We start from the raw sequence: 26,136 nt of genomic DNA on the forward strand, positions 1-26,136 counted from the left end.
TACAAGAAAGAAAATAGTCAAAGTTGATGTTGAGGGAGTTGAGGCTGGAATTGAACTCAAAGTTTTTGATCCAGTAATGTTATTATTGTAAGATTATGTAATGATAACCATACATATTAAAATCTAAATTAAGTAGAATTTATTTACAGTAAACGTAGAAATGGAGGAAGATAATTAAATCTCTACTCAACATCCGCCACTTTGTACATCAACATCCCCCATGTGACCCCTGCACCCTGAACTCTGACCCTGTGCATTGTGAGTAGTCAAATCACAGTTTGCCCTCAGCAAGGGCCCAGAATTCCAGTGGTCCATGTTTCACACCAGGAGACCTCCTTTGTATTGTTAAACTGCACACACACATACGCACACTTGCACATACACATGAACACACACAGCCCATTCAACAGCCTTCTTTACACCTTGTCTGCCCCTTCATCCCCCTACGGCATTGTTTGTGAAAGCATTTCCACTTAGCGCTGCCCTGTCTGCCCCCTCTTGCTGTGGTGCCGATTACCCACATCCTGAGTCCACTTCATTCCTGCTTTCTTCCCTTTCTCCTCATTTTTCCCCTGTCTCCATCCACTTGCACTCCCACTCCTCAGGATATTCTCACCCCTCTCACTTGTGCTCCATCCTCCCTCCCTCCCTCTTTCCCCACCGTGACATATTGCTCTCTTTTTCCTGCAGGGTCAATACACTGCACACTCTTTAATGACTCCTCACTCTTCGCTTTAGCTCTCCCTCCTTCCTTATGAATGAAGCTGTGCATGTCAGATAAAAACAATAAAATCAATCCAACCTCAGCTCTTCCTTTTATCTTTACTTTATTCACTGTATCCCCGTTCCACTGGCTTGCTGAGCTGCTGTCTCACTGATCCTTCCCTTCTTTCATGTTTTGCCTTTCTTTATCTGACTCCCTCCTGAGGTAATAAGTGGGGTGTATGGCCGGGAAGTGTAGAGGAGAGAGACTTTCATGTCCCTTAGCCCTGGGATTAGGGTGAACTGCTTGGGGAAAAGTAATAAAGCCCCCAGCACCTACCGTCTGCTGCTGGTGGATCCTGGAATAAAGCCCAGCTCCTGCTCAGCCTGCAAGCCTGGAAAAGCTCACATTTCCTGTATACACCACCACCCTCATATCCAGCCTCTGTCCTGCCTCCTGCAGCAGTACCAAAACACAGTGGCTTCTCACTTGTGAACTCACATAATCTACAACTATTTTAATTTTTTTTGTGTTTTATTCTTACATTTAGATACAAATAAAAAGTTATGATAAATGAGGGAGCAGGTACGGTTTTGTTGCGTGCAGTGCGGTCCCTCTAACCTCGTTCATGTGCTCATTCGTTCAGTTCATTTACTTCATGTTTTACTTTCCATAACCTTACTTTGTGCCTATTTCAGTGCTGTAAGACATCTGTTCCATAACTAAATTAAGCCTCAAATACCATCCATGACACACAAACCAAACAAATTATGGCACTCAACATTCAGTGAACAATTTCATGAGCAGAAATATATTTATTGTTGAAAACATAAATATATAAATTATGATTATTGCTGTCTTTATCCAATGGAGGCCCAAAAGAAAAGTGATAAAGGCTTAGTGATAGAGTAATGGCATTATCTTTAATCAAATAGCTCGAAGCGTGGTCCCTTGTTTACTGAGAACACTATCTTACATTGATGTGAACGGAATTGCAAAACAGTGATGAAACATCAGCCTTATAAATATAGCACCAGTCAACTGATGGTAAGTTAATTCACAGACAGGCTGTGTCTATGTTAGATCTGATGTTCACAACTCAGCAGCAGCTGATATAACAATAGTCAAACTTTTCTTGTTTTACTTTCAATTAACTCACTTCAATGTGACTCACTCTTATACTGCTAAAAAAATCTCCTTCAAACTTCCTCATTCGAGCACAGTTGTTTTTGCTACGTGTTGGCCTGATTACACATTCATCACTCTGTCAGAATCTGGTAAGGAAGTAATCTGGGCACAGGTTCAGGTCACCACCGCACTGTTTTCAGGCCACCTTATCATCATCTTTCCTGATGGTATGTAGCTTCATAAGGTGTGAGTCCCATCAAAGGGTGAACTGATCACCGATCTGTTCTCCCGTCAACAGAAGAGTTAAAGCCTGGCTAAACAAGGAGCCCATTCATGCACTTGCTCACTCTTTCACTCTTTAAACTGGTGGAGGTGGACTTTGCTCTTTACAAGTTCAACATGTGTGCTGGTAAAGCAGACTGGGCAGGCATCGTCCTTATCAACGTTAGAGTGATATGGGTGAAAAATAACTTCATGTAGGAGAGAGATTGTGTGTGGCCGCACACACACACACACCCTCTCTAGCCTGCCTTATACATGGGCACTTGCACACTATAGTTGTTCTGACAAAGTTTTAGTGTGTTTATGTGATTGGCATGAACACACCTTGATGTGCTGTCTGCATGTATGTGTGAAATGGCTCTCTTGTTATAAAAAGGATTGGGCAGTGCTTATTATGGTTGTAGAATAAGCTATAGTATGACACTCAATATGAAGTTGGTATGTTTAAGCTGCTGTATCCCCGTTCCACACCTCCGACACATATTGCCAATGCAAACAGGTGCTGAAAGCCTTTTTTTTTCTCCCTGATCCCACTTCCACACATTTTTGCATTTTTTCCAATGGATTAAATACAGGCATTCAACAACAAAAGAAATAAACATAATTCCTGCTTGGATATAAGTAAGCATAATATATTTCATAACAAAAATAAAGCATCTTCCTGCACTTACTCCCACAACTCTTCGTTGCACACATATATCCAAACCATATACAAGACTTGACATCATTTAGATATACTGTAATATAATAAGAAACATGGATGACAAGATAAAACAACTAAAAAAAAAATGACATGATGAGAATGTGATACTTATGGTTACAAAGAACCAGTCCACACAGAACTCTTGCCTGTCTCTAAAACCATAAAAACATCCTTTTAGTTCTTTCATTTGTACTGGAAGAGACAGAAAGCAAACGTCCACACATATAAATAGTTTGTAAGTAGCGGCGCGTCTTCCTATTCAAATTTAAATGTACAGAGCAAGTGGGCACAGTCACAGGCCGTCAGGGGTCTCTTGATTTAGGTCAAACATCTAAAAAATTCAACTCGGAGCCTTTTGAAGAAGAAAAAAACACTCTCCCGTCTGTCTCTTTCTCTTTTTTTTCTCTTTCCATTGTTTTCCTATATCACTCCTTCCTGTGTATGCAAGTGTCATTTAAACAGCAGGGCAGGGCACTTTTATGTTGCCCAGCTGGAGGTCATCCACTGCTGTTTTGGAGTCTGAGCAACCGATTCCCACCAAAGCTGGATCCAAATGTTTCATGGCCATTTCTGTTGTGTGTCTTGTTAAAACAAAGTCTGTCAAAATGTTCAACACAAATCCCTTTCATCATCTCCCTTCGGTTTCTTTCTTCTCTGCCCGAGCTCCACAGCATCATTCTCTTTTCTTCCTAATCAGTGGCAGGGTTCAGTTGACTCGGTAGATGGTGCACCAGAGGAAGTCATCATCACTGCGTATTGTTTTTGTTTACCTTTGGCATCGTATTTCGTATCTGTTACTTATTGTTCAGTCACTCATCTTTACAGAAAAGTTTTCTATTTTTCAAACGAAGGTAGCATGGTGGTGGGGAAGAGGACACAGCAGGTCTCCAGTTGCTGGCATCCTCCATTTAGGTCCCTCCAATGCTAAAGTCCCTTGTTACGATAGGTCTCACCTCACGTCCACTGTGGGAGAGAAAGCAAATGCTAACGTGAGAATCTGAATTTTTTAAAAAAAGAAACAGCAAAAACATGAGTTTCATCATGAAAAGAACAAAGAGAACAAATTAGATGTTTGTAGTTTGTGTCCAATTTCATCAATTTTTGCATGCATTTTAACCAAGCTGACTCAACACACAACACAAGATTCTGATTCATGTTTCTCCAGATTTTAAAGATAGTGATGAGACAGCATTATATCCAGTCAAAATAACCATGTGTCAGAAAACTTTTGTGGTAAAAAATCCCTCTTTTAATCACATACAGAGATCAGAGGATAAATAATGGTGATGGCATCATAAGTTGAAGGAGAGTGAAAGAAAAAAAAAGAGAAAATTGTGTCTTTTTAACAATGGGTGATGACTTAGTGTATAACACAGCAAAAACAGTGCACGCAACCACACTCAAGCATAGCACAGTGACACAAAGCATGTGTTCATGCTCAGCAGGCCACAAAACCAACATGCAGCGGTGAGGAACAGAACATTTCAGCCCACCCCCTTCTCAGACTGATTGGCTGTGATGTGATTGGTGACAGTGATTGGCAGGCCCATTTTTTTCGCCCCTGATTGAGCCGGTGCAGTGCCAAAAGGTGAGAGGACACTTTAGTGCTAAAGTCCTACCTGTTCCCTTCACAGCTCTCCAGTGGACTTTGGGTAATGAGTGCAACTTTATTATGTGGCCAATAAATCCTTGCTGCGTCTTAGCTGTTTTGGTTTCCTTTTTTTACCTTTAGCCCTACGGTGGCCTGAAAACACAAAGTTGGGGAGGGTGGATAGGAAGGAGGGTTAAAAAGTAAAAAGCAAGGTTTATGATACAGAAAGAAGCAAAACAGCCCTGGGACAGAAGCAGAGAGTGCAAAGATATGACACACTATAAATACTTCAGATGCCTTATCAGCACACATCACAGTGCTTATCTGCTCCCAGGGAGAGAAAGGCTTCAGATCAAGGCAATGGCGGTTTACCTCCTGTCATGCCAAGCAGCCTTTGGACACCCTCCCTTAACACACAGCGTACACACACACACACACACACACACACACACACACACACACACACACACACACACACACACACACACACAGACACACACACACACACACACACACTTCTAACAAGGCACAAACACACAAGCATTACAGTTTTGCAATAGCTGCCCAACTCACAGGTGTGTCTGTCTGTTTGGGAGCAATCATTGAAAAAAGGTCATTCAGTGCAAAGCCAAGAGCCAGACAGGAAAGACGATTGGACAGAGATGACAAGGTCAGGAAAGGAAGATGATGTAGGGATGGGGGTGGGACTCAGCCATCAAACCCAGCGTAAGTGTTTGTTTGTTTGTTTGTTTGTTTATTTGTTTGTTTGTTTGTTTTGCAAAAAAAGAAAATGCTTTGCAGTAACGTAATAAAGTTATATAACTTTGATTACCTGTTTCTGCATCTGAGTGCTCCACCACATGATGCTGTGACGTGCACACACACTCCAGGTGGTCTTCTAACCGCACAAAGACCTCTTTCAGCTTGGGTCTCCTTCTCACGTACTCCACCTTGGCCACCTGAAGAGAGGAGAGAAAAGGTTAACTACAGAGGCAGCTCCTGCACCATCATTACTCTTCGCCGTGCATGTGTCGTCAATGAATGCACATACTCTTTGCCCATCCGCTAACATCAAGAGGCATAGCGCTGTGACTGATGACTCTTTCATAAACCGATTCATTAAAAAAAAAAAAAAAAAAAAAAACCCAGCCGTCACTTTACCTCGCTGTGTTTGAAGTGTGACGACAGCATTCCTCAGAGGCTGATGCATTGGCTTGCTGTGTGCTCTATGGACTGTTGATCAGGTGTGTAAATACTGAATGGAGTGTATGACCCTGTCTAAGCAAGCGCAAACAATGGGAGAGGAGAGTTGGAGAGTATGTGGGGAAGCAATGTACACCCTAAGGCCCAGGGAAGGTTTACTCTGGCAGGAGAAGAGAGGCTGGGAGATCCCCCCCTGCTCCAGGCTTGGAGCATCCACATCCAGACAGACACACACCTAAACTCCATCGCCTTGTCCTGACATGTAGGATGGTTTTAAACTGCATTAATATTTCTTTGGTTAGGGAAAGTGTTGCTTAACTGGTGCATGCATAAAATACAGTTTATACGGTCTAATCTAAGCAGTAGATCCCCAAAAAGCAGCCCTTCCAATCTAACAAACACAGAAGAAATGCAGGAATTCCTATCCTTCAGTCCAGCTAACACCCTCTTAGTTTAACACAACAGGAGTGACCTCCACTTCCCACCCAACAGCTAGTAATGAAAAGGACTGATCCTCGGAGGGTTATGAATAGGCTATGTTGATTAAAGCTTAGATGAAAGCTGAATAGAGAAGGTTGCATGGAGGTTATGATGATCTTGTTGTGTAACACAGGGGAGGTGGCTACATGCTTTTCCCTCTCTGATCTGAGTGCCAAGGGCAGGTAACCTCCCTATCCACCACTGAGGGCCTGGGAGCCACATGGAAACAATATCCCCTGCTTCACCTATTTTCCTGGTGACTGCACGAGAGAGGATATTGGCCGACAATCTCCCAGCGCTCTCTGGTGTTATGAACAACACAGTTTTAGAGTCTGCATGAGGTTCACACACGCACAGACAGAGGGCCAAAACAGTTGAGAGGCTTTCTTCCTTCTATACTGTGATGGCATAGCGCCAGGGCTGGCTCTTGGAGGTAAATTATCATGCAGACAAATGAATGAACCCATCTCTGTCTGTTAAAACAAAATGAAATGTTGATATTTACACAACAAAAGCTGTCTCATGTCAGTGCTGTAACAATGGTTGGTGGTCTTGGTGAGTCTAAAACTGATACCAAAAGAAATCAGGGCCCAGCCGTTCCACCAGCCGTTCCTGTGCAACAATGTCTTTCTATGGATGGAGGAGAAAGAGAAAGAAGAGAGGGAGTGAAAAGAGGGTAAGCAAGCAGGGGTGGTATGCAGTGAGCAAACAGAGGATAATGGTGTCTGGGTTAGTGGTGGTGTGTTTGCTGTTATCCGGCCCTGACACAGAGAGCGAGAGAGAGAGCGGGGCCATAGCAGAGAAGAACTGCTCTGAGGTGGACCATCACTCTCATTAGGGAACAGGAGGGTGTGTGTGTTTGTGTATGTGCAAACAGAGGGGGTTATTTAAGGAAGAGGGAAGAGAGACTGACCATGATCATGACTAGTGTTAGATGTCATTCATGTGTTACCTATTAACATTCAGTTTCTGGGTTACCCACTGGGGGAATTTACTACACCAACACTGACAAGATAGATGAAGAGAGATAGAAAAGTTATCAGGAGTTTATTGTTACCTACTAAATGTACAGACAGTATCCCAGAATGACATGATTTTCCCAGAAAATCACTGCTAATACTTAATCAAATTATCAGACTGAAAGACGGGGTACTGTAGGAGTGAGATTACGGGAATCTCTCAGCTGAGCAGGATGCAGAAGTTTCTAACAAGAAACTGAAAGAGTCAGCTATGTCTGACACTTACTACTGAAGCTGATCCTAATGACTACGAACACATACACACACACATGCCAGCACAGCTCCTCTGGCCAAACAAACAGCTATTGACAGAAGGATAAAGCAATGGGCCCCCTTGATGAGAGAGGCCCAGTGGTAGGCTTGTCTCCTTGCCCCTCACACAGCAGGGTTATAAACACTCCCTGCAGGAGTCACCACACACACATTTACACAGTCATATTTGTGTCTGAATGTGTACGTGCATGTGTAATATGTGCCACAGTACTTCTCAAACAGCCTCTGCTCTGCCCACTTTGTCAACACTCTCTTTCTTATTTCCTGTTTTGTGTTGATGCTACAGGGTATTGCAGTCTTCACTCCTAAAATCTTTCCACTTTACATCCATATTTAACTCAATCCCCCCCGCGCCAACACACACACACACACACGCACATTTTTAACCACTTCTTCACTTCTGTACAAAGGACACCGGCTTCCTAACTGGTGCACAGTCAATGACTTCCCACATAAAACATACATCAGAAAGAGACCCCCACACTACAACGAGGGGCCCCACACTCTCTTTGTATAAATCAAATTGCTCTAAACTCCCTAGAAAGCCGGGCCCTGAGAAAGAGTCCCCTGAGTGACTGTGGAATGATATCCGATCCAGAGGGTTGGGGTGAGGCAGGGGGCTCTGGGAAGTGCACCCCCTTCGGTTTGACCTAGGTTTTCCTCAGAGTCTCCGCAGCCCTCTGTGTGAAGTCGATTGTCCCGGCCGGGTTAATTGGGAATTCCCTGAGCACGGAGCACTGATGAGAGCATGATGGAGGGGAAAGTTTTACTCAAGCCTTCCAACGAAAACACAACATGGGATGTGGATGTGCACCGCGGGCCATTGTGAACTGGAACAGCGACAGAATCAAGCAAGAATAAATAAAAATGGATGTGTGTCTGGAGAATGGAGGGGTGGAAAAAGGCAGGGTGGGGTGGCAAATTATCTGTCAGGAGGGTAATCAGGCGACTGAGACAATCAGAGCTTGTGCCTTGAAAAAAGACCTCTTGTTGAGATGCTACAACTGTGAGGAAGTAGCGGAGAGGTAGGGGATGTGTCTTTCTCATGAAATCAAAACAAGACAAAATGAGACCCAGAAGAAGTGCTAGATGATCTGCAGAGTTAGCGAGCTAAAACCACAGCAGACGCAGACTGAACATCAGAGGAAGGCAGGCTAGACAACCTGCTGTTACCCTCTGCTTCAACCCCCCACAACACACACACACACACACAGACGCACTTGGGGTGACGGGTGGAAAAGGTTATCACTGGCAGTGTGAGGAGAAGAGAGGAAGCAAGGAGAGCATTTATCATGTTGCTCACAGGCCTGCATTGCCAGAAAGGCACTGCGTGGCACACCAATCCCTCCCCAGCTCTCCCAAACACACACACATGCAGACACATTAATGTATCACCCTTACCCTAAGAAGACCTATCATTCAATATCCAATATCAAAGAATACCAAGATGTGTAATTTTTCTCCTCCTTTGCATGTTTTTACACAACAACAGAATTGCAGCGTAAAAGACATTACTAAGCATTTAAAAGAGGGAGAGCGACCAAAAAAGACACAGACTGAATTGCAGAGACAGACACAAGGGTAAAATTAGAGAGTGGGAGATGGCTCTGTTGCAGGAGAGAGAGAGAAAGAGCAAAGAGGGAGTGAACAACTATTTCACATAACAGACAATCAGACTCCGAGAGTGTAGAAAAGTGGTGGAGGGGGAGGATGAAGTCATAATGTAGGAGCGAAAGGGAGGACAGGAGAGGAGGAGTGAAGCAAAATACAGAAATGAAGTAAAATATGATTAAAATACGACTGCTACTTTTCCTGCTCAAGCTGATGCATTCCAGCCGGCGCAGCAGAAGCCAAAGTCTCCGGCTTCTGGCTTGGTCGGGACGCTCCCATGGTCTCTGACCCGCTCCGCAACCCCCACTGTGCACACCACACTCACACATATACACACACAAACTCCCTCACCCTTCTTCATCTAGTCGAAGAGCTGAGTGAATCAAAGGGAAAATAATTCACAGCTGCAAAGGACTTCAAACAGGGAGGCCCCTCATTCCCATCTGCCCCCCCCTCACCTAATCCACAGGACCCCTCAGACATTCATAAATCATGCTCACTGTATCACCGTCACACTGTCTTTTATTTATGAAACACCCAGTAAGTCATGGTCCCACAAAACCGCATGGCTACAGCTACTGCTTCCACCAACACCCGGATCTGACCCACTGTTGCTGAGGTAACTGTCAATGTGTGTGTGTGTGTGTGTGTGTGCGTGTGTGTGTGCGTGCGTGTGTGTGTGTGTGTGTTTGTGTGTGTGTCGGGGTCGGGGCTAGGACCAGCACATGGAGATGTGTGGACCCCCACACTCAGCACTGTGGCTATATCCGCCTGGCCTCTGTCAGCCTCCACTTTGATCCACCAGCCATCAACACTTCATTACTCTGCGGCCCGTCTTACTCTTGCTGCCACTCCACACAAATGGCCTTGTCCCTGCGCTGTGGTGGGGGAGTTTACGTAGCATAGCGCTCTCTCTCTGTCTCACACACACGCAAACAATCTCCTTAGGTTTACACAGATGTGTGCTGACGAACCTCTCCGACCTCTGCAAAATACTTGTACATATGCTTCAAGGGCCATCAAAAGTTTCCAACTACTAAACCAAACCAAATGAGAAACCACTTATGCAGTACTAATTAAATCAAACCACTTTATAAAGACAATGGAAATTCAATTTTAAATTGTTTTATTTATGTGAGTTGTGTTACTTTCAAAACTTGAAAAAATGTAACTTCCAGTGAGAGAACAAATACCAATAATGTAATTTAGCCATTTTTTCAGTTCAAGTGGAAAATTAGCAGCTCTTTCCCCATTTTCTCTTCAATCTCTATTATCTAAAGCATTTTCTGAGGATTTTATTTATTTGTCCAGCCAAAAACCCCAAAATTTGCACATCATGTACTTCTGATCTGTTGTGTGAAAATGTGTATAAAAAATAGAATGAAGAATCCCACAAATGTAATTTTAAATGTAATTATTTCTGTATCTGCTACTTTGGGTTCATGAATGAGGAAGGAGAGAATAATGAGTGAGAAGATGGGTGACAGCTCCATTCTTTGCCTGTGTCATAGCCTGTTTACTCTACCCCACTGGAAGAACAAGAGGCATTTAGATCCACACACATACTGGTGCACAAAGGCTAATGTGCTGTCTCCTCAGTCCTTCCTGTCCAAAATCCCCTTATTTTTAGTCTTGAAGATAAAAACTGAGAGAACACAGAGAAATATAGATAATTGGAATACGGGAGGATAAAATATGAAAGAGGTGAGATGAAAAGGTAAAGACCAGAGGGAAGAAGATGGGGAGGTTGAGGGAATTTGTCTTGTGCCATTGAAATGATGCCAATGGTGCAGTAATACTGACATTTATTTTAATGAATGTCATTGCACACCATTCTGCATCTAGATCATAACAAGTCTATGAGCACTATGAAACAATAACACTGAAAAATCATTAAAACATGCTTTCTGCCTTCTGTGATAAGACACCAAAAGGAAAGTGAAAGAAGAAAAAATGTGGTGGAATCACTTCGGTGAAAAAGAAAGGACCAAGCAAAGATGCTGGGATAGAGGGAGTGAATATGGAGTCACAGAAAGTGCAAAAGGAGGTGGGGTGAAGGAGGAGTTAAAGGAATGCTGGGATGATAGTCTGAATACATAAAAACATTTGCTCATTAAGAATTCTGTTTGCCCCTGTGCTTTCTCCATTTCCCCAATTGTCTGACTCTTTTTCCATCTCAGTTCCTCTGACTAAATCTCTTTTTAATTAAATTTGAACCATCCCTAAATTGCTCGCAAGATGCATATCTTTACACTTTCACTGTGTTCTTCCCATGCCAAGGTATGCACACAACACAAAAACAACCACCAACATAGTTGCACATGTATCACAACTGACAGTGTGGGACCAAAGTGTAAAATAAGTTTAAGAGAAATGTAAGAGAGTGAGGGTAGAGGAGGGTAGAGGAGAAACAAGAAAAAGAAAGGGGGTGACTTTAAATCTGCCCCTTCTCCTCCCTCAGGCGTGTCCTATTTAAAGTTGCCTTTTTTATTACCCTGCCACTGAACAGGACAGGCTTGTACAGTACAGGGCCTGCACAGACCTGTTCTCTTTTTTTGGGTCCATAGCAAGGTAAAGGAAAGAGGGAGAGAAAGAGAAGAGGGGGCATAAATAAATAAAGGTGCATTTGGACAAATGCATAATGGCATGAGATGGAAAGAAACACAGCGAATGTGTCCTTTTCCATCCTTGGCCAGCAGAAGGAAAACAAGTCAAGCCCAGCGTAGACAGGCAACATTTTTAGCTTTCTAATAAACGGAGGGAGAAGCACAAACTGAACCCCTATTCAGCCTAACTGCTGAGAGGACAGACAGAAAAAAAAACTTGGCATGAGACAATGTTTCTCACACACAATGTGGTGAATGTCTCCTGCCCGGAGCAAGCCCTGACGGATGACCTTTCTAGGGATACAACGCCACTCGGCCCCCTGCGGCTGGAACCACATGGAAAAAACACCCCAGTGAAACCCTGCCCACATGTCTGACGGTCCCTCTCCAGTCTATGTGCTCATTTTGTCCTCAGGGTTTGACAGTGTCATTAGGGGGACACGGACAAAGTCTTATGGATCATGGCATTCCAGGAATAGCTGAATCAAGCCTTAGTGTCTATGCGTCTATGCTGCCGTCAGTGTCTCCCCATCAGATCTGTCTTCGTCTCCCGGATCACAGAGCTCCTATTGAGGACGACGGACACCGACTGTCTGGCAGACAGAGAGACAGACGAGTTTGCATGCTGACAGACAGACACACAGGGTTACTGTATATCAGAGCTTGACTCTGTTACCGCACTATGAGTCAGCATTTCTGACCATAAACCCTGTGCCCTGGATGCAGTGCCCTGTGCCCTACAATGACCATCTTGTCAGTGCAGCCTCACTGTCTCTACTCAACGACTAAAAGAGGAGGTCAGAGAATGTCCTCTTATCCATATTGAAATCTCTCTGACCTGTGCCAGTGTGCCAAGGGGCAGGAGGCAGCAGCAGGTGGGGTTGGTATTTGTTTTATTACTCTGGTCTATCGAAGCGGCATCTTTAAAGCCATCCATGGAACAGGGAAGAAAGTAATGTCTCCGTGCCCATGGCCAGGCAGGATGACACTGATTAAAGAGAAGAGACAATAGAGTGCGGAGATCGACTCAAAGAGAAACACAAACACACACAGAGTGTTCCAGGCTATCCTGTTTATCCCCCACTTGTCTCTTACTCTTACAGAACAGAGCACATAATTCCCATACCTCCAAACAGAGCTGTGCACCAGCTATCAGGCTGTAGTGTAAATACAGCAGAAATATGACTCAGCTCCAGTCATGGTGTCTCGTCTGATCCTGAACAGAAGGACATGTTTTCAAGCTACCAATGCCAAAGAGCCTCTGAGAATAGTGCAACCCCCTTCACTCCCTCGCTCATTCTCTTTGTCGCCCCGTCTCTTCTGGGCTCCCTGCTTCCAGAAAAGACAAAGGACCAAACAAACAGAGAGTGGAGAGATGGCTGTGCAATAACGGGTGACACTCAGATATTCTCAAGATACAGGAGAATGTCTCTCTCTCCCTCTCTCTCTCTCTCTCTCTCTCCCTGGCTGTCTTGTATCTGGCAGGAGCATCCCTCTTGGGTCCACCCTTCAACAGATGTCCTGGCTGAAGGTGCCAACAACCCTCCCTGCCTGTCCTCTTTCTCCTTCTCTTGCTCCCTCCTGCTGTCCTGGCACGGCCACCCTGGCCTCTTGCCAAACATTGGAAAGAGTGATGAAGAGAGAGTGTGGTGATCGACTGTAATGAAAGGAGAGAGAGGAGGGGGCAGCTGAGGTGAGGTGGCCACTATTTGGGTACTGGCCAAGGAGGATCAGAGGAGAGGGGTAGACTGAGATGAACTGTAGAGGAAAGAGGGAGTGAGGTAAGGAAAAGAGGTTGCATCCAATCTTGCATCCCATGTGATTTACTTACCTGGTAAGAGGAAAAGTGATCTAGATTTGTGTAACTATAAAGCGCGTGTGTGTTGCAAATGGGGTGACTATAATATATTGTGTGTTTAACTGTGCAATGCCGTTTTTGGCAACCCATCAAGCATGCAAACAAAAAAGTGTGTGTAGTGTGCATATCTGTGCTGCAGTGGTGAGTGTGTTTTACCTTCACGGTGCGGTGGTGCTTGCGGGAAGGATGACAGCGCATGTTACTGGTGTTGCAGCAGCCCGTGCAGCGCTTCACCTCCACACAGGGCGGCCATATCAGGAAGTTAGCAGATGTGGGATCCACCTGGCTCCTGGGGATCTCGTAGATCACCGTCCGCGTCTTACACACTGCTGGGACCGCCTCTTCCACTGGAAGAAAGACAAGGAGACAGAGGATTCAAGTTAATGCGTTTGGTCTGCACGAATGTTCAGTGACACATTTTCCGAATGCAAGCGCACACTGATGTATTGTTGTAATCCATCCTTTTCATTCCCAGCTGCTTCATGCATTCCTTCACTGCTCATTATTTGATGACTCACTTGATGTGGGAGCTGTTTGTCTTACCTCGGATCACACCCAACCTCCTTTAAGGCTGTTAAGAAGACAAGCTATCCAAAAAGCTGATCTCATATCAGCTAAGGAGCTTTGGGATCAAGTCAGTGAGACAGAAAGAGACTGCTCCTTTGTTCAGAGCCCTCACTGGGGTTAATGCAGCGTGACTGGGCCAGAAAACCTTTATGTCCGCCGGTGGGAAATCTTATAATGGCCTTTGACCCTGTTGGCCATTGTGAATCAAGGAAGGCAGTAAGCATTACTTTCAGATTTAATGCTCTGACAGGCAGTCAAACCTAAAGATGTGACAGTGAGTGTACAGTAAGATACCATTATGTCGTAAAGATGATATGTGCATCATTTACAGAATGTGAAGGACTTTGTGGACAGCTGCCAAAATGTTATACTGTATCATACACTTATGATACAGCGCTCATACATGAAATACGACCAGCCACTCTATCATTCATTACTTTAAATATTGTTGCTGTTGGAAGAGATGTGAAGAAAACGCAGTTTAATGCACACATTGCACACTACATGGTATTCTCCACGCCTCGATCAGATATCGTACCGCGTGGCGTTTTATGAAGAAATCTGACTGGGAGCCCAGACGGGCTGCAACTTGAACCCTGAATGCCTGGAATTTCCACGCTCAAGGATATATTTCTCTCCTGACGCGTGTGCCTTAGATCTCCAAGCCTCTGGCCAATTAAAAGGCTTCATGTCAGACGTCCTCGTCAACCTCACACACCAGTCTCGTTTCTCATGATTCCTTGATTGCCATAAATACTAGGTAGATGTCTTCATTAAGATGCCTTTTATCCACAAAAAAGCAATATAAAAGCCACTAACTATTAGCTTTATTTGAAATTAGTGTAAAGTGATCGGCTTCCTCTCCTGGAAACTCATATATGTAGAGTAAGGGAGGTTATTTAGGAATCAAGTTATTTTTAGGGCATTATGACATTGTAATATTGTGCCAAGTTGTGATGTATATTGTGTCAAATGTGGTCATCATGATGCAACCCCTGAGCTGAACTATGAGCTGCTCATTACTGCACAATCATATTCTTTCAGTCTTACCGAGACTCCTCTTGCGTCGGCTGTGGAGCTGGGAGCTCTTCAGTTCATTGTAGTAACCAGGATGACGGGAATAGTTCTTATGGTGGTTGTGGTGCTTGTGATGCTTGGGCTCCTCAATAACATCGTTTCCCGTACCTCATCAAAACAGAAGGCAGTGATATTAATAATGTCACACAGACAAGGCACAAACACACACATACAAAAGCCTTTTCAACCAATAAACCAACTATGAGTATGGTAACCACTGCTGGAGCTTCAGCAGTGTTGAATGACTGTGGTGGGTGGCCTCATGAGAAGGCTGCATATGATCCACTATTGATGTTTTATGTACCCTTCCACAACAAACAATGTGTTGGTTAGTCATGCAACCATAATGAGATGGTAACTTCCTACTGGCTTCTTGTGCTGTATGTAACACATGCTTTGATTCCCTGTAGGGCTTAGGGTTCCCTTTATCATGCTGGTCAGTGGGCGGGCGGGCAGGCGACTACTGATGATGTCACAAAATTGAGGTAAACAGTACAGAGCACAGGGTACAGGAGGCACAAACCTCAGTGTAATTGCAAGCTTTGTGTGTCAGCCTCACTCACTCATTTGACTAAACTTTCCCAGCAGGAATAAAGTAGCTAGACGCAGGTGAGTCAGCATGCTCCTTCAAAAACAGCTAGCTTTCACACAGGGGACTAAAGTGGTCATTTGACAGGTAGTACTCAGTTGCCATTATCCCTGCACCTAATTAGTGGTTTCGTGTCTCTCATTTACCTGAAAATGTTTACTTTTTCAATCATTCGGTAGCTTGGAAAAGTACATGTTTTGTTCTACCCTCTTAAACCTCTCTAACTCCAGTCTAATATAGCCAGCTCAGCACATTCACAGTCATGGTCATCTGATAAAGCCTGCTTGTTTTGGTCCACACCCAATATGAGGTGGATTACAGATGAGTGCCAGAGCAGCAATAAAACGATAAAGCTTTCCCAAAGAGCAGAGTCTGAGAGTGTTTGCTAAGTGGGTGGGTCTACCTGTCTGTAGGTACAGCATACCCACCCGCCTAGCTAACACAATCCTACACCTGTACACTTTACATAAACACACACGCACAACTACACAAACTCCTCTCATTATCCTCCATAACATGTTAAACCCAATGCACACCAGCACAACAAAGCTTAGCCATGGGCAAACACATTCCACTCATCCAGCTCCTTTGTGCTCTGACCAGAGTCATCTGAAGGGATTTCCTCTACCTATGAATGGTCCAACTCTGGGATTGGTTGTTTATTTGCTTTTAGATGCTTTCTTTTTCCAGGTATGTCAGACTCCCACCCTAAGATCATCTCATTGAGTGTGGAGGAAATTTCCTTCTAGCTTGTCTTGCCGTCAGTCAGACAGCCAGTGACCCTGAACCAAAGGTCTACAGAGAGGAAGTATTGACTGCAGCTGAGGCCTGAAGTTAAGCAAAAGGTGAGCAATCAGCGTGCCGGGCCAGTTTACTCATATCTAGAGACACGCTCTCCAGTGTATGACACATACTTTCAGAAACACACCTACGCTGTCTGCAACACTGTCAGGTGAACTCATTGTTACAGCTGGCTAACAACCTTTTAACACTGTAGGTCACTGCCTGAACTCCCAGTGTGCCTCTTGTCACTCTGCCCTACCTATCCTTCTCTTCATCTCCTCCAAGCCACCCGGAGACAGTTTGTGTCATGGCTGAGAGGAGAGAGGGAGGGAAGACATAAAGAAGTCTTTTATAGACTGTACAGTTCATTTTTCTGCACCACAGAAGGACAGTCTTTATTCTAAGAGAGAAAGGAGAAAAAAGAAGATAGGGAAATAAAACAAACAGTGATCAGGCTACAGGAAAGATGCAGGTACGAAGGGAGGAAATAATAGTTGCACAATAAGACAGAATGTTAAATAGAAAGGTAGAGGCAAGGAAAATAGAGTGAGGGGTTTGCTCCTCTGTTGGTTCCAGGTGACTAAGAAGTAATAACACCCCCCGAGCGTCGTCAAACTGAGACAAGAGAAAAGAGGACAAGAGACAGTCTCTTGCCATGAATCAGGCTTTTATGACTCGCAAATTACTCCCTCCATTAGCTCAGGGCCCTGTCGCCCTCCCTTTACTCCTCCTTCTCCCTTTCTTTTCCCCTCTACCTGTACAAATAAGAAACATTTTGTTGACTCGTTGTAATAAGGGTCTCCATAACTCTCTTTCTGTCTCTCTCCCTTGTTCCTATTATCAACATGTTACATAGCTGAGTTGACAAAGTATTAGTTTAGGTCAAATGGGCAACAGGTCCTCCCTGTGGGTGTGCAGGTTAGTAGGAGGCACAATTGGCCTGTTTTTAAAGGCACTGTAAATTCATAGGAAGTGCTGCCAACTGTATAAGAGGTAAACACACTGCCAGCTTGTTGGAAATAAAGCAGGTTGCACAACAACTTCTGAGTGACATGTGGCAGGAATAAAACCTCTAGAATCCTAATGCTCCCTCCCCCATGCTCCTTCCTCCACCCCTGCCCCATGCCAAGAGTCAGGTTCCCCTTTTCTGTCAAAGTCCTTCACTGAGAGAGATAAGAGCAGGCACGACAGGGGGCCGCCTAAGAAGGGAGACATGGAACGAGAAGAGGAAAAGCGAGCCGAGGAGCACCTCAGGGGCCAGACAGCCATCTGCAGACTTCAGCGAGGTCATCTCATCTGTCACTCAGAGCTGAAGGCATCATCCTCGCAGGATGTGTGCACATTGAGGTGCAAAAACAAATACAAGCCTGTGCTAAGCAAAGCAGCACTAAATGAAATACACAGCCGCTAGTTAAGCCCTAAAGGCCTTCCCAGTGATCCTGACATATCCGTCCTTACAGCCTGAATTATACAGTCTTCTAGTTGACAGAGAACTCAGATAATAACAACCAAGTGCTATGAAGATACCCACAGGGGGAAAATTATCGCTGTGTACTTAATAAAATGCTTCATAAAATAAAAGATAAACTTTAAGGATCTCCCGGATCTGCTGTTCAACACTGTCATCAATTTTTGTTTCATCTCCCAGGTCCCAATGTGCTGCACAGCATCAAGAATATAAACAAATATATTTTAGCCTTTCCTTTCTCCTTCCCTGGTTGGCATACTATGCCATGTACAGTTCAGCCTATAGTGGTAGCTTTACTGTCCTGACCATTTGCAACAAAAGCTCTGAAAATACCCCTGAGGCTGGCGTCAAAGGTCTTTTAATGGGCTGGCCAGTGCCGCCAAGCTGGCCCTCAGACAGATTTATGTCCTCGTAATAATAATCAGCCTACTACTGTTACCCTGTGAAACATTCCTCTGTTTGAAGAAAGACATGTTAATTCAATTATAAACACCTCTTCTCATGCTAGAGGCACTTCAGCGATCTATTCTGAGCTCAGCATGAAATGGGGTGATCACTGTTGGGGAGTGCAGGTTGGTGTGATTGTAAATTAATAAAATCAAACAAACACACTAATGATACAGGACTATTAGTGCTAATTGATACGTCCATCAGAAAAGTAATTATGTGGTTAAACAGTAGAATACTTGAGTGAAACACCAGCTCTAATGCTGCCTTGCTTAATATACGTTTTGAGGTTACTAATGAGCTATGACCAGTGAGGTAGCTTACATCATTAGACTGTTAAAGCAAATTTAGTAATTACCTATTTCCATCAACAAATCTTTAGGGGAGAGCCATGCATTTGATATATGGCCACAGCCTGTGTAAATACAGGCTCATGTGAAGGCAAACAGCTTCTTCCAGCGCACCTCTGTAACTTAATCTAAGACAGTCTGACACGGACCGGTCCCCCACTACAGAAGAGGCAGCACCTCCAAGAACCTGAAGCAGAAGAAACCCGCCTGACCTGTGAGCCGCTGTCTCTGTTTACAGGGCAACATATGTGACAGTCTGGTAGCTATAAAACCAGGTTATTGTGTTAGTAGCAGCTGAAAGAATATGCACAAATAATAAAGCCTGCCAGTGATAGTCCATGTTTGTCACATGTGTGCTAGACAGACCTATCACCGATACTGCTTTATCATCCATGGTAGAGCTATACTTGGAAGCTCCCCTGGGCGCACAGATCCCTCAGCAATTTCCTGTGCAGTGCTATAGTCATGGGCATGCCCATATCTACAGTACACTCATTCCCTGCTGAATATACCATGTTCAGTGTGCCAAATCAACATGGACTCCTGTTCACTAAATTCACTAAACACTGAGCTACAGCAAAGTCCTGGTCTCATATTCAATTAAAAGCCATTGAAACATTTCCCTATTCTCACTCAACATTGGATGCAGATGAATACATGAATTGTGACACCATACTATTAATGTCCCAGCCCAGCCTTCCAGTAAAGGTATAGATATTGTAGTTTCAAAAGACAGGCACAGTGTACTCCCCAGTTTATGAAGGCATACTGATGGTGTAGATTATGGTAGCACTTTTACTCTTTTCCTTTACTCTAACAACAACAATAGCAGTCTCACATGTGGACAACATCCAACTCAGGCGTCAGGATTAAAACATGTAAATCAGGTCTGTTGAAATGAAAGTATCAAGAGGCAGAATTTACCTACGGAGTCAATCTCTAGTAGCCGCTGGAGGTCGCTGATGCTGTGGATTTCACTGTGGGACAGTCTGTCTATCAGCTCCTGGGGAAACTCCACTTCCTTCAGGAGGCGGGTGTCGGGGGGAGAGGGGGGTGCAAAGAAATCAAACAAGAGAGGAGGGTTAGAGATGAGTCAGGTCAGTGGCAAAACACTGGTTTAATTGTTTGTCTGTATAAATAAACGTGCTGTGTATAAACATCCACAGAGAGGATCAGTGCGTTAACAACCTGCCAACAATGTGCCAACTACAGCAAGCAGGTCTGCCCCCTGGCTACATCCCCCTCATGCATGGTGAGAATGTGGATCCAAACTGCCTCCAGAAATTACGCAATGTAATTATGCTTTCTCTAATGCGCAAAAGTTGTATTCCAGGAGGATAACATAACAAACACTTCGATTAGGATCTTCTGGCTACTTCTGCACCCAGGTATTTCCAGAAGAAGCACCACAAAAACAAAACAAAAACCCTATCTGTTTTTAAAAATGTTCCTAATAATACCAGCATGCAGGACAATGATAGTAGAAAACCTAACATGAAATTGAAATAGTGTTCACGAGACTATTACTTTGAGTAGCCAATAACCTTGATGCCGGATGACCGAAAGTTTCCTAATGATCTCTTAAACCCCCTTGATTCATTTTTGCCCATCTTCCTTATTTAAGAATAATCTAAACAACTTCAAACCGCTCGTTTTCTAAGGGAATTTGGAGCGCTACACTACCACTACAAATCGTGGGGCTACGTTTGCCCGTCTGAATGGCAGCTCGCCTCACTTTGCACTTGTTGCGGTCCTGCATGCACCTCAACTTGAGCAAACCGTGCAGCCTTACAGGAACAGTGGCTATTTATATCGCCCGGAGCGGTTCCCATGAAAGCGCCAAGCCCAACCAAAACGTTTGCCCAGTTGGCTCAGGCTACAAACAGATTTGGCACAAAAGCCAAAAATAACTGCGATATGTGTCCAAGTGCATACGCGATGTTGGTTCTGAAAAGCGCACAGTCACCGCTCCTCATGGTAACTGGAGATGATATGTTGGTCATTCTCGGATTCATATATTCACACTGTTCTTAAAATAGCCTCTCAGATTAAACTGCTCATTTTATTTTCTTAGATGAGACACTTTTTTATTTTTATAGGTTAATTAAAATGAAGCTGTGCCTTAAATTATGAACGTCCTTATCTTCGAGCCTAATTACAGGCTTTAAATCAAAACTTGAAGCTATTACTCTGTAGTTTTCTATCTCGAGGCATCAAATTGTGGTGTCTAGCTAAAGGAATGCGCGCTCTGTGGGACCCTTGCACCCTGCACCACTTGTATGACATGGGGCCAGAGGGACATAGTCTAACCTGTCCCCGTACCTCTCTGGCAGCGTGAAGTCCTTGTAACTTTACCTCAGAGGTGGCCAGCAGCAGGTACGTCGTCCACAGCAGGAAGTAACAAAGTGCGGCTCTCATCTCCCTTTAATTTAGATTTAACCCCAAACAAGAAAAAGGTGTTATTCTGTAGGAGCCACAGAGTCGCTCCTGGCCCCAGGGGATCCACAACCATCCCCTCGAGGAGGGAAACCGGGGTGTCAGAGCAGCTCAGCGGGCTCAGTCAGACTCCGTGCTGCACTTGTTTGTAACTCTGAAAAGCTGAAGAGGCTGGAAGTTGACTCTTGTTATTCACATTGGACTGCGTCCTCTTCAACAAGCTCTGTGGCAGCTCGACATAGCTCCTTAGGCGCAAGTGGGACAATCCCAAGAGACAAGTCTGAGGCTGCACTTGTCCTTCACCCTCTAACAAGTTAGCTACAAATTTCAGCCCTGTTTACTGAAGTATTAAAGAAACGCAGCTCCTCTTCTTTTGGAGAATTTCAGTATTAGACAGAAATTAAGACGCACTAGTTTTCTGTTATAGTATGTATATATCTAAACGAATATAATCCAGTGAGCAGATCCTTTGGGAAATTCACAAAGGCAGCAGGGAGAAAGTTGTCCGTGTTGTGCTTTCCAGAGCCTGTCTCGCAGTAGTCTGCACAGGTCCTTGGCTGTGTACGACTCTGAAGTGAATGGAGTCAGAGCGCCTCTGAGCCGCTGGATATAGAGAGCCAGCAGCTCCGTGCCCGTTGCGCCTCCCCTCGCTTTTCGGTGATCGTGCGTCTATTTAGTAAGGGGAGCTGGTTGGCTGCTTGGATGACTTAAGACTCGAGAGCATGTCCCCATCCCCCCTTAGCCCATGTGTGTGTGTGTGTGTGTGTGTGTGTGTGTGTGTGTGTGTGTGTGTGTACATATGCCCTTCAGCAGACAGCCCACTCAGAGACTCAGGCTGCTATTGATATTGATATTGATTATCACTGATTGGAGAGGATGGGTTAGGGTTTGACAATTAACTGAGACAAAAAAGACGGATAATGATGATGGGAGTGTTGATTAAAATGATAACAATGGCGTATTGTACTTATTCTTCATTGTTAACTGTTGCATATAGGCTATCATAATTAGGGGGTGAGGAAACCAAATGTAGTATTTAATCTGTAAAAATAGAGATAACCGTGGGATTTCCTAACTGGAAAGATGTACAAATTTGTGGTGCTGATGACTGTTATCATCATCAAACATCATGGTGGTGGTGGTGATGATGATGATGATGATGATGGTGACTCATGATGATGTCTCCTGATGATGAGTTTAAGGCAAAGGAATGTATTATGTCTAGCATATATTAGTAGTAAAGAAAAATGTAAGAATATCTCTAAATGTAGCAAAAAAAGCAACAAAAATGTTGAGACACTTGATGAAAATGACCCAATATTGTCTTAACCATTCAGTACTGTGTGTGGGCATGACTTTGGGAAAAAGGAAGTAACTAGTTAACAGCAGGTTAACAACTGACTGGTCCTAACTTGTGAGGAAGCTGGAGTCTGAGAGCTGCTCTACTGTGCTGGGAGGTCTGGTGGAAGAGCCTGGGGGCCTGATAAACGACGAGGCCTACCTGCGGGAGCAGAGACACAGACACAGACAGCGTGCACACGAATTATCAGCCAGAGGTGACAATCAGCAGGGAGCCATAGGTCACCTAACCAGGTGGTCTGCCCTCCACCTTGTCCATTCAACTGCGTCGCATAGCACAAGGCCAGCCTGAGGGCTTTGTGGCTGGAAACACTGCATGGAGAACGCACTGCAGCAACAGCTGGTGGAGTAATTAATGTAACTATTTTAATAGGCTTATTAAGTTCATTTTAGGATGGTACACATGCTGTAAAATGAAAATAATATTTTTATAATAAATGGCCCTCTGCTAAAGCTATTTATGTGACACGTTGCTTCTACTGAAGCCTGTTTTTTTAGTCTACTGCCCAACAATAATCGCTCGTTCTTCAGTTTGACGTTGCCTGAGTAACTGTTTGCATATATTATGTGATTTTGTGATAGGATGACTAACACTGGTGATAGACCGATTTATTATGCCCTCCATGTGATCATGGTTACATCACAGGTCAGCCTCCCTGCCTGGATGTGGAATCTCCCTGAAATGAATGAATCGTGCTTCTTGAAGGTGTACACTTTACGTCATGGTGAGAAAGGGGGAGTCAGCGAGAAAGTGAGTAGTAGGAGAGAGTGATTGTTACACATATAAGGCGAAGCAGTGAGTAAAGGAAACACTAGCTGATGAGTATGATGCATTACAAATATTTTTTGCTTTTGATCATTTTTACATGCCTTTTTTGTTCCAACGATTGTGATTATAAAAGGTGCTTTTGGTCAAGTCATTATGAAGAAACAAAAATCTTAAACTTGAACATGAGATACAGATGCAAGAAACATGTACATGTACATCTACATGTACATGTTTCAAGAAAGAGTAGATGGAAGATATGGTTAGAGGAAGACAGAAATAAATCATTTCTATAAAGGAGGAGGAAAACAATCTGAGGAAAGACAGAAAAGAAGAATGACTAAAAACATCTCTCCCTCTTTTTCTGCGTAGGCTATTAGGCAACATGTTTACTGGCAACTGAGGTCTGTGTACCTAACAACATTAACCCCATTAAATGGTTTTATAGATGCTGGTGCATAGTAAATCTAGCCATAAAGACGCTGCGGAGACGATGTATTCTGAGTGAGGTGATGACTCCTGTTTCCCCCCCAGGCCACACATAGTTCCCAGTGAGAGTAGCGAAGAAAAGGGGTGAACATTTTTTAAGAATGCAGTGGCTATGAGTTGCATTGCCCTTGGGGGATTGAAGTTTGCTTCTTAGTCTGGATAGAGGATGTCTGTTTATATCATACATGGTAAGAATGAGTGATCATTTGAGGAGTGTAGATTTTATGAACCCAAATGTCTTTTAAGCTAGGAAAGGGACGTTTTGGGGGGTTTTTTGGTTGGCTGTCCAGCTTAGTGTTGGATATGGTTCATGATCAAAATAAACCCAGACATAGATAGAATGAGGACGAAATTAGGCTGGTTCAAAGATGATTTTTGAATAATGATTTAAAAAAAGGATGTGATGATGGAAATCTCATCTCATATTAAATAAAGTATCCACCCGGATTTCTTATTTTGAATCTTCCTGTCTTTATTACTTTAGAATATGCGAGTAAACTATTTATTTATTACATTTTTTGTTTGTTTCACTGACAAAATTCCAATACACTCATAATGTACATCATTTAAGACTTTTTAGGGGATTGTCCTCATTTTTGGTCCATCAGCAAGTGAAGAATCATTATCTCTCTCCTAATGAATGTGTGTGTGTGTTTGAAACCATTCATATGACTACATTTTCTATGATACTCTTATGTAAGCCCAAAAGTCCTGAACCTATTGGATATGCTCAAAACTATGTCTTGTATCCTAGTACGTGTTATAACACACACATTATCATCCTTAACTCAATCTCAACTTGATCCCTGAACAACTAAACTTTGACCCTGCAGCGAAAGCAAAGAATCTCACACTTCATTGTGCCGAGAAACCATAAAAAGATAGCAGAGCTGACAATAGAAACTCTACATACTGATAGCTGCATATTTGTGAGTTATGATACCCGTAGCTGTTATATTTCCTTTCCAATGAAAGCGAGTGCATATTTTCCACTGGGCATCCCTGTTCAATTGCACCTCATAATGTCAAAGACCAAGTGGATTACAGAGTGGATTGCCTTGCAACAGAGAAACAAACACAGTTCTTAACCTGGTGTCTCCCCTAGCACCAACCAGCCATATCATGAGCATGCATGAGTCACGGACACAAGGCGCAGGTCCTTTGTAGACTCCTGAATGATCTCCTCCCTCCTCCTCAGGGTAGAGCTAACTAAAGCCCTAACTAGCTCATCAACATCTATGATGACAAAGTTGATTCCATTAGTGGGTTGTGTCTTGATGTTTTTAGTGTGGAGCTGTGTGTTATTTGACACGAGCTCAAGTCTTGTAATAGGCCCATTAGAAACAGTGGTTACATTTATGGTTGGGTTGCTCATGTACGCACACACACACACACACACTCACACGGGCAAGTAATTCAGGTGAGATTTCCCAGGAGCAAAGGTACATTCCAGAGCCTGGTAGCGATATAGATTGGACTTGGAAGTTATCCAGAGCAGAGTGCATATCCAGGGCAACCTCTACACACATAAACACAGAGTCACACTGACAAATACTCAAACACACACTCTACTGCTTGTTCACCTAAATATTAAGCAGTGAAGGGAGGCCAAGTACAGCAGCCATACTTCCAACTGGTCCTAGACGCAGCTGCTCTTTTATGGGGACGATTACTGGCAGCCATTTACAGGCGTTCATCTCTCTAACATGCATAGCAACCTGAATGAAGTGCTCTGTGGGGCCTCCCAGCACCCCTATGAACCCATTTTCCTTTAAGGCACTATAGGTGTGCAGGCATTCAGGGGGCACAATGCCCAACTGCGCTTTCATAAGTCACAACTGCATAGTGTAAATTCACCTCTGGGATAAAAAATGTGGCCACATGCACACATTAATGCACAAAGCTAGTGGTACAAGGTATGCAAGGCAAACTTCCAGCTGCAACACATTATACATTACAGGAGCACACTTCAGTTGTTAAGGGACTGCGGCATCCTCTCCGTGTGATCTCCAGATCTGTCAAGCTGTGGTCTGCTCTTGTCATAACGCTGCCTTGACTTTTTCACTCTGTACTCTTTCCATGAAAGCTGTCCTTAGAGAGCCAGAAATAGGTGTTCAGTGTGAAAGAGAAATGACACCAAAGAGAGAAAATACTGGGAACACGCTGGAACAAATCAGAGAAAGTGAGAGAGAGAGAGAGAGAGAGAGAGAGAGAGAGAGAGAGAGAGAGAGAGTGTGTGTGTGCGTGTGTGTGTGTGTGTGTGTGTGTGTGTGTGTGCGCGTGTGTTGTGTACTTGCTCATTACTTGAAGGCTCAGCATCCAGTTCCTGCAGGTTCCAAGGATTTGAC

At 43.9% G+C, this 26,136-nt stretch overlaps 1 protein-coding gene across 1 annotated transcript; it reads right to left on the reverse strand.

The window, feature by feature from the left end:
* Positions 1-3,627: 3,627 nt before the first annotated feature.
* pdgfab (platelet-derived growth factor alpha polypeptide b) lies at positions 3,628-21,363 on the reverse strand. The gene is made up of 6 exons (XM_053338567.1): positions 21,094-21,363; positions 19,663-19,759; positions 15,075-15,209; positions 13,614-13,804; positions 5,240-5,366; positions 3,628-3,779 (listed from the first exon to the last, which is right to left on the reverse strand). The coding sequence occupies exons 1-6, from the start codon at positions 21,154-21,156 to the stop codon at positions 3,766-3,768; spliced, it is 627 nt and encodes a 208-aa protein (XP_053194542.1). The 5' UTR covers positions 21,157-21,363; the 3' UTR covers positions 3,628-3,765.
* Positions 21,364-26,136: the final 4,773 nt, after the last annotated feature.

This window comes from Scomber japonicus, chromosome 18 (assembly GCF_027409825.1).
Source record: "Scomber japonicus isolate fScoJap1 chromosome 18, fScoJap1.pri, whole genome shotgun sequence".
Taxonomy (NCBI): Eukaryota; Metazoa; Chordata; class Actinopteri; order Scombriformes; family Scombridae; genus Scomber; species Scomber japonicus.